The sequence below is a fragment of the Hemiscyllium ocellatum genome, chromosome 28 (genome assembly GCF_020745735.1).
Source record: "Hemiscyllium ocellatum isolate sHemOce1 chromosome 28, sHemOce1.pat.X.cur, whole genome shotgun sequence".
NCBI classification, from domain to species: Eukaryota; Metazoa; Chordata; class Chondrichthyes; order Orectolobiformes; family Hemiscylliidae; genus Hemiscyllium; species Hemiscyllium ocellatum.
In genome coordinates, this window is record NC_083428.1 from 2601429 (window position 1) to 2610223 (window position 8795).

At 50.7% G+C, this 8795-nt stretch overlaps 1 protein-coding gene across 3 annotated transcripts in view; it reads right to left on the bottom strand.

Annotated features, from left to right (window-relative positions):
- Positions 1–1379, bottom strand: part of ssbp4 (single stranded DNA binding protein 4) — a 116704-nt gene extending 115325 nt beyond the window's left edge. For 2 of the 3 annotated variants that reach the window (XM_060846512.1, XM_060846511.1), the window contains exons 1-3: positions 1197–1379; positions 587–659; positions 404–465 (exon numbers count right to left, since the gene is read on the bottom strand). In XM_060846512.1, coding sequence (XP_060702495.1) covers positions 404–465; positions 587–659; positions 1197–1252 — 191 coding nt within the window. In that variant the 5' untranslated portion in view covers positions 1253–1379. The remainder of the gene's footprint in view (positions 1–403; positions 466–586; positions 660–1196) is intronic. The other variant, XM_060846513.1, reaches the window with a different exon arrangement.
- Between the last annotated feature and the right edge of the window lie 7416 nt (positions 1380–8795).

The following is an 8795-nucleotide window of genomic DNA, read 5'->3' on the forward strand; positions in this document are numbered from 1 at the left end:
GGGAATGGGGACTGGAACTCTGCTTCCATCCCAGTGCTGCCCAGTCCTGGGAGGTGGAGGCGCAGGAAGTCACTTCCGTGCGTGTGTGGGTGAGGGGAGAATGGAAAAGCAAAACAGCTGAGGATGGAACCTGGAGACATTCTTGGGGAATCCTTAAAGCTGTAGACCACCCACTCCACATAGAAACCCTGCAGATCCCAGATGTAATGAGGGCTCCATTAAAAAGACCCAAATAGCCCAGAGAGGGGGAGGGAGAGGGATAGGGAAAGTGCTGGATTAAGAGGGGAACAGTCCCCTTTACCATCTGGAATCGCATTTCCTTTGTCCGAGGAGCTAGTCTCCTGGAAAACATCGAACACTTCAGACCGAAACTATGCAGACAATACAAAGAGACAACCCCTACCACCACCAAGAGTGCAGGAAGCCGGGGGGTTCGCCCAGACTGATGTTTTTTTCCCAACGAATCTGAAAATCAGGAGAGGGAGAGGGATCAGGTTGGCGGAGGGAAAGGAGGTACAGACAAGCCAAACAAATGTCAACGTTTGGGAACTTCAAAAGCATGAGAGAGAGAGGGAGAAATTCTTACCTCAGACAAAAATGTCTGCGCGGATTTCTGAGCCCCCACATGCAGCAGGTATTCGTAAACATAGAGCGCTAGCCTGCAGAGAGCACACACACTGTCTCAACACAACCCAACACGCTCAAAGTTCCCCTCCTGCACAGTTACACTTTTATTAATCTGACAATGATTGGTCCAGCTGTTGCAGGAGGCCACAACACACACATGAAATATCTTGTACAGGAACAAAACATTGTCCAGAGCCGCTCTCCCCCTTTCCCAGGGACAGAAAACTGGGGACATTCTCACTAAATACAACCGATGGATTTTACTTACTCGTTGTTAAAATTTAAACGTGCAAAACTACAGGAAGGAAATCACTTTTTGAAAACACACCCTTTTGTCACTAATTATTTTAATGTTATTTTGTTTAAAGAAAAGAAAAAAATTAAGAAAACTTTACAGGAAAATCTCTCTGTCCCTTCCGTTACAGCCTCTCACTGTCCCCAGCCCCGGGAGCAAATACAGCGCCGTTCCCGTACACTGGGGGCTTGGTCTGAATTCTTGCAAAAGCCAGAAATGTTCCTTATCCTTTCTCACCGCTACCCCGTTGTCCTTCTGTCTCGCTGCCACTTACTTTTCCCTTGCCTGAGCGTCCGAGGGGATGGTACATCCTTTGCCCTTGTTGTACATAGCCGCTGTCTGCCTCCTCCAGCTGAAACACACACCTGTCAAAGGCAACAACCACTCGCCATCTCCATAGCTACATCTGAGCGAAGCTCCCAGACCATTGGGCACCAAGCAGCTACATTTACCGAGGGGGAACTTGAAACCGAACGAGCTCCACTGCCAGTATACCCCCAACCCCAGGCGTGTGGATATGATGTTATTGTAGCTTTAATGGATTACAGGCTCCCCCTACCGGGAGAAACACACGGTGCTTTTGTTTTGAAAGCGAGCCCTGCATTTCGATAGCGCCTCAGTACGTCCCGCTCTTTCCACACTGGAACCAGGGGCTGTCCTTCCAGAATAAAGGGGACCCACGTTGAAATCGGAGCTGGGAAGGAGTGTGCGTTGACATGGAATCAACACAAAAACGGATGAAGTTCTGAAGCCACCCAGCACCCAGCATTCAGAAAGTCCCACACTGCCCTCGAAACGTTAGCTCTCTCTCTCTCTCTCGGCAGATGTTGTTAGACCTACTGAATTCCTCCAGCACGTTCTGTTTTTAAATCAGATTCCGCCGGGTTTTGTTTCCATCTGAATGTCTGGGAGGTTAGATCACGGTGGCTGTTTGAAATATCACCGATTGAGGGCGATGGGGGTGGGGAGCTGAAGCCTGGGACAGGTCAGAGGCGACCGTACCGACTGGCGGTGAAAGTGAGGACTGCAGATGCTGTAGATTAGAGCCGAGCAGGAGAATTGATGAAGGGCTCCTGCCTGAAACGTCGACTTGTCCAGCCCTCGGATGCTGCCTGCCCGGCTGTGCTTTTCCAGCAACACACTCTCTACAGAATGGCGGGTCAGGCTTGATGGACCGAATGGCCTCCTCCTGTTCCTATTCCTGATAGTCACGTGCCCTATGATGTGGGGGAGCCGGTGTTGGACTGGGGTGGTCAAAGTCAGAAGTCACACAACACCAGGTTACGGTCCAACAGGTTTTAATTGAAATCACAAGCTCTCGGGGCTCTGCCCCTTCGTCAGGTGCAGTGAGAGGGAAGGGCACACAGACAGGAACCCACTCAAACCACCACGTCAATTCTGTGTCTGTGTGCCCTTCCCCGTCACTGCACCTGACGAAGGGGTAGCGCCCCGAGAGCTTGTGATTGCTATTAAACCTGTTGGACTGTAACTAGGTGTTGAGTGACTTCTGACACGTGTCCCATTGGGGTGTGTTTCAAATGTAGCCACTCCTGCAGGAAACACAGCAGCGAGACCTCAGCACACGGACAAGACAATAGTAATGTTCATCTGTTAGCTGCATCATGTTGATTCCAGAAAAAGGGATGATCTCGGTACTAGGCAGAACTGTGAGGCCTTTACATTAAAAAGTGGCAGTGGGACTATTGGGACCTGCCGGAGAGGGGAAACTATTCCCACATCCCATGGTAAAGGTAACACTTTCTGACAGAGCAGAATACTTTCTGCACTCACATCTCTGCACTGGAGGCTCAGCCTGGGTAATGCATCCGGAGTCCTGGTGTAAGATTTAAACACAATCTCCCAAAATGTCCCCCACTCACCCACAGCCCTCATGTGGAGACACCACCCCCACCCCACCCCCATCGGAAAATGATCATCTACCCGCGCAGCCCAGTTACAGTAAAGTGAGGGGGTTCTGAAATCTCAAACACGACATCCCCTTCCACCACCTCCCCCACCCCCCAAACCCCTTGCCAGACCAGGAGACAGTTTAAACAATTGCGAGGTGCTGCATTTTGGGAAGGCAAATCAGGGCAGGACTTAATGGTAAGGTCCTGGGAGTGTTGCTGAACAAAGAGACATTGGAGTGCAGGTTACAGGAACCGATAGTGAGGAAGATGTTTCAGAGTATTGGGTACAGGAGTTGTGTGGTTGTGTGGGCTGTACAGGACATTGGTGAAGCCACTTTCAGAACTGATTCGGTCTTTGTCTCCCTGCTTTTGGAGAGATGCAGTGAGACTTACAGAGTCGTAGAGTCATACAGCACGGAAACAGACCCCTCTCAGTCCAACTAAGAGTCCAGACCCTTAGAGTCCAATCTTGACTCTAATCTCCAGCATCTGCAGTATCCACCTCTGTCTTCAGTCCATCCAGTCAAAGTGAACATAATCCCAAACTGAACGAGTCCCACCGACCTGCTCCTGGGCCATGTCCTTCCAAAGCATTCCTGTTCATGTAGTTACTCGAATATCTGTAAATGTTGGAATTGTGCCCCTATCCACCACTTCCTCAGGAAGTCCATTCCACACTCAAACCACCCGTTGGAGGATTTGAGCTACAGGGAGAGGCTGGACAGGCTGGGGCTGTTTTCCCTGGATCACCAGAGGCTGAGGGGTGTTCTTATAGAGGTTTATAAAATCAGGAGGGGCATGGATAGGATAAATAGACAAGGTATTTTCTCAGGGGTGGGGGAATCCAGAACTACAGGGCATAGGTTTAGGGTGAGAGGGACCCAGGGAGCAACCTTTTCACACAGAGGATGATGCTTGTATGGAATGAGCTGCCAGAGGAAGTGGTTGACAGGCAGGAGGCTGGAAGAACACAACGAGCCATGCAGTATCAGGAAATGGAGAAGTCGATGTTTTGGGTGTAACCCTTCTTCAGGACTGTCACCATCTCAACCTCCTGATGCTGCCTGACTTGCTGTGTTCCTCCAGCCTCCTGCCTGTCCCTCCTGATGCTGCCTGCCTTGCTGTGTTCCCCAGCTTCCTGCCTGTTCCTCCTGATGCTGCCTGGCTTGCTGTGTTCTTCCAGCCTCCTGCCTTTCCCTCCTGATGCTGCCTGGCTTGATGTGTTCCTCCAGCCTCCTGCCTGTCCCTCCTGATGCTGCCTGCCTTGCTGTGTTTCCCCAGCCTCCTGCCTGTCCCTCCTGATGCTGCCTGGCTTACTGTGTTCCTCCAGCCTCCTGCCTGTCCCTCCTGATGCTGCCTGCCTTGCTGTGTTCCCCCAGCCTCCTGCCTGTCCCTCCTGATGCTGCCTGCCTTGCTGTGTTCCTCCAGCCTCCTGCCTGTCCCTCCTGACGCTGCCTGCCTTGCTGTGTTCCTCCAGCCTCCTGCCTGTCCCTCCTGACGCTGCCTGCCTTGCTGTGTTCCCCCAGCCTCCTGTCTGTCTATTTTGAATTCCAGCATTTGCAGTTTTTTGTCTCTCCAGAGGAAGTGATGGAGGCTGGTACAATTACACCATTGCAAAGGTTATCTTGATGGGTAAATGAATGGGAAGGGATGTGGGCCAAGTGCTGGCAAATAAGACTAGATTAATTTAGAACAGTTGGTCGGCATGGACGAGTTGGACCAAATGGTCTGTTTCCGCGCTGTCCGGCTCTGTACCTCGGACAAACACAGGGGCTGGCGGCTGTGAGTAACTGCGGTTTGATTGGCACTAATTTTCACATTTATTTAAAGTGAGAGAATATTAGTATGGGTTATTAAAGGATAGATATTGCCCAGCTTCTGCGTAGAGCCGCCTTTCTCCTCTTTTCGAAAGTGACTGTAGGATTTGTCACATCTTTTTCAGAGGCAGATGGGCCTTGCCTCTATGTAGTCTGCTCCAATAGCGTTCCCGTTCCAGCTGATCGTTTGAGTCAGAAACTTAGACAATGTTCTCACGAAACTTAGACAATGTTCTCACGAATGAGATTACACACCACAGATAGAGAGAGATTTACTGCAAAGGTCAGAACTGATGAGAGGGCTTTCTCCACGCTGTGATTAATGTGAGAGTCAGAGAGGTCTGATGGTCCTCCGCTGTCACCGCTCCGGGTCTCGGGGTGGGGGTGGTGGTGTGGGGGTGCTCAACTCTGAATCAAATGCTAATTGTTTGCAGAGGGAGACTCTGAAATAAGTAGGACAATGTTAGCCCCCGGGGGTACCCCAGGCCCACTCAGGTTAAATACACTACAGTATAGTGAGGTGAAAGCCAGGATCTGCAGTAATTCAGCAGTGAGCCCCTCTAACAGGATTGGCCAGGCTGTAGGGTGTGAGGGTGAGAGGGCAAACTCCGCAAGAGACCATCTGATGAAGGGGCAGCGCTCCGAAAGCTACTGCTTCCAAATAAACCTGCTGGACTATAACCTGGTGATGTGGGATTTTTCACTTCCTGAGGTACGACCAGGTTAATGTCAGCGGAAATGACACGGCAATGGGAATGATGCCTCCCAGTGTCAAATAACCCAAAGGCACTATTAGAGGTGATGGTGGGACAGAGAGAGGAGCGATGGTTATGTGAGTGATGGTGAGAGAGCGGGGTAATGGTGATGGGGTGATAGTGAGAGGGGGTAATGGTGATGGGGTGATAATGAGAGTGGGGGGTAATGGTGATGGGTGATAGTGAGAGGGGGTAATGGTGATGGGGTGATAATGAGAGTGGGGGGTAATGGTGATGGGGTGATAATGAGAGTGGGGGGTAATGGTGATGGGTGATAGTGAGAGTGGGGGGTAATGGTGATGGGTGATAATGAGAGTGGGGGGTAATGGTGATGGGTGATAATGAGAGTGGGGGGTAATGGTGATGGGTGATAATGAGAGTGGGGGGTAATGGTGATGGGTGATAATGAGAGTGGGGGGTAATGGTGATGGGTGATAGTGAGAGTGGGGGGTAATGGTGATGGGTGATAATGAGAGTGGGGGGTAATGGTGATGGGTGATAATGAGAGAGGGGGTAATGGTGATGGTGGTGATGGTGATGTGGTGGGGTGAGGGGGTTATGGTGATTGGTTGATAGTGAGAGTGGGGGGTAATGGTGATGGGGTGATGGTGGTGGGGTCGGGTGAGGTTGGGCACCAGGTGAGGGATGAGTGTAGGACTGGGGGAGGTTGATGGGCTGTTGGAGGGGGGATGGGTATGGGGTGACGGTGGTAGAGGTGAGGGTGATGGATGGCTGATGGTGAGAGAGGAAAGGCTAATTGGCTGGGGGTGAGTGTGAGGTTAGGGTTCAGGTGATGGGGTGAGGGTGAGAGTGTGAGTTGGGGATTGGGGGTTACGGTATTAGGGTTGAGGATGAGATGGCGGTGGGGTGTGATGGTGGGAGTGTCAGGAGTGATGGAGATGATCGCTGTGAGGACTGGGTTTAGTTTAGAGGCAGGAATTGTGGATGAACAAATCTAGTCCATAGCACGTCCTGCCTAATAAAATATTATAGAGTGTAGGAGAAAACTCAGCGGCCAATTCCCACACAGCAAGATCCCACAAACAGAAATGTGATAAGTATAAGTTTGTAAACATGCAGGGTATTGGCCCGGGATATTGCAGAGAATCCGCTCTGACCTTTTCAAAGTAGCGAAGCTGTAGTTTAGTATTTCAGCCAAAAGCTCCCCTCAATCCCCGCTCCCAATCCGCACAAACTCTACCCCCTCTCCCCCGCCCTCCTGGTCTGGAAGTCTCTCTGTCTGCATTCAGAGCTGACCACTGAGCCAGGCAGGCACTCACCCCTGAGAGCTTACTCTCTGCGGCTCTGGGTGGGGAATGCTCCGGGGGACACAGGCTCCTCACACACACACACCCCTCTCACTGCCCAACACCTCCCCCCACCTTTCTCAGGGACGGTTTTGGTGCATCCACATTAACTGTAAGCATCGCCCGTTAATGTTAGCGGGTGCACTCTGAGTGCTGCCTCCCCTCCCCGGGGTCTGGCAGTGTCACATTCCACCCCCTCCCCCCCCCCACCCCCAACCCCATGCTGTCGTCCCACTCCGGGGCAGAGTGAGAGAGGCCGGGACAGCCTTGCTATTTTCTAATTTAAGGTGGTGATGGAAACCTCCCGGAATACTCCCCAGGAACATTTCCTGACATGGGTTTCCAGGGCGGGATGCTGCCGGAGCTTTTCCAGCAACTTCTATTCGTTTTTTTTAATTTCCAACATCCGCAATTCTTCGAATTTCACTGAAAAGGTGGGGAACCTGAACAGTGGGAAGGGGGGAATGCTGAAGTGGGGGTGGGGGAGGTTAATGGAGAATAAAATAGCCGCAGTGTTCATGGGACAGTTCATATAGAACTTTCAGGGACTGTGTTTCAGAACTTCAGTAATAACCCCTTCCCCTGTCCCCCTCCCCCTTGTATCGAAGCTTCTCATTTTCAGGAAAGGATTTGAAAAAGTGAAGCATCACAGCAATGTTTGGGTCTGGGAGTGAGCAGGGGGGGACACTTTACAGAAAGGACGTGCAGCGAGGGAGCCGTGTCCTCACCCAGGCCTGGATCCACTTCAACTGTCCCTCACCTCAGACAGCTAGAGCATGAACCCTGTGTGGGGAGCCTTGAAACTGAGCACCCTCACATTGCTCTTGCCAGGATCAGTCTCTTGGCAGTCTCCAGGCTCTCATTGTTATAGTGGCAACAGGACCCAGTCACACTCGTTATCACACTGTCCTCAAACAGCTAACACATGCTACAGGCCAGAAAACCCGCCTGCATATGGCCCCAGATTTCTTTCTGTTTATTATCCACGAATTGATGTTCCTGTTTTTCAAGCGGTGTGCTTTCACTGGGATACGGCTCCCCTCCAACCCACTGGGGTATGATCTCCCCCCCACACACTGACTCTCACTGAGGTACAAGGTTCCACACACAGACTCAGTTGGTCAGAGTTGGTGTGTGGAGCCTAAACTGTAGTCAGTGTCGGTGTCACCGTAATCTTTTATAACTGCACAATGTCATGCTTATTTTTAAAATTTGGTTTATTTTCATATATAAGAACTTTGAAAAATGATCATAATTTATATCTGTAACTATATACAATATCCACAGTAATTACATTCCTAGATTGTGAGTTACTCACTCACTCTGGTCAGGGGATGTTTGCTGACTCCCAACCTCACTGCATGCTCTGTCACCCTCATTGTATCTGCTTTCAGGAAACATAGACTATCTCATATTGTATAAATGTTTGCGAATATCAGGTAATGATCGGACTGAGCTCACCACACCTCCACCCACAGCTGAACAGCATTTCTTCTGGAGATCATATCTGAATAATCCCTGGGGCGAGGTTCCAGCATTCAGTCAGTGCCCGTGTGATGGTGAGGAACGAAAAGGCACGCACCCTGTTTAGTTATTTCTGCTTTTGGACTGACTGCATTTTTTAAGAGTCAAGATTAGAGTGGTGCTGGAAAAGCACAGCAGGAAGGCAGTATCCGAGGAACAGGAAAATTGACTGAAGGGCCTTTGCCTGAAACGTCGATTTTCCTGCTCCTTGGATGCTGCCTGACCTGCTGTGTTTTTCCAGCACCACTCTAATCTTAACTCTGATCTCCAGCATCTGCAGTCCTCACTTTCGCGCAATGCATTTTTTAAGAGCCATTTTTGTCGGCGTGGTTTAGAGAATGGCGCATGTCTGAGAGTGGGAGAGTGTGTGTGTGTGTGTAGGTGAGTGAGTGAGTGTAGGTGAATGAGTGTAGGTGTGAGAGTTTGGGTGTGTGTAGGTGAGTGTATGTGAGTCTGGATCAGTGGTGCTGGAAGAGCACAGCAGTTCAGGCAGCATCCAACAAGCAGCGAAATCGACGTTTCGGGCAAAAGCCCTTCATCAGGAATAATGAAGGGCTTTT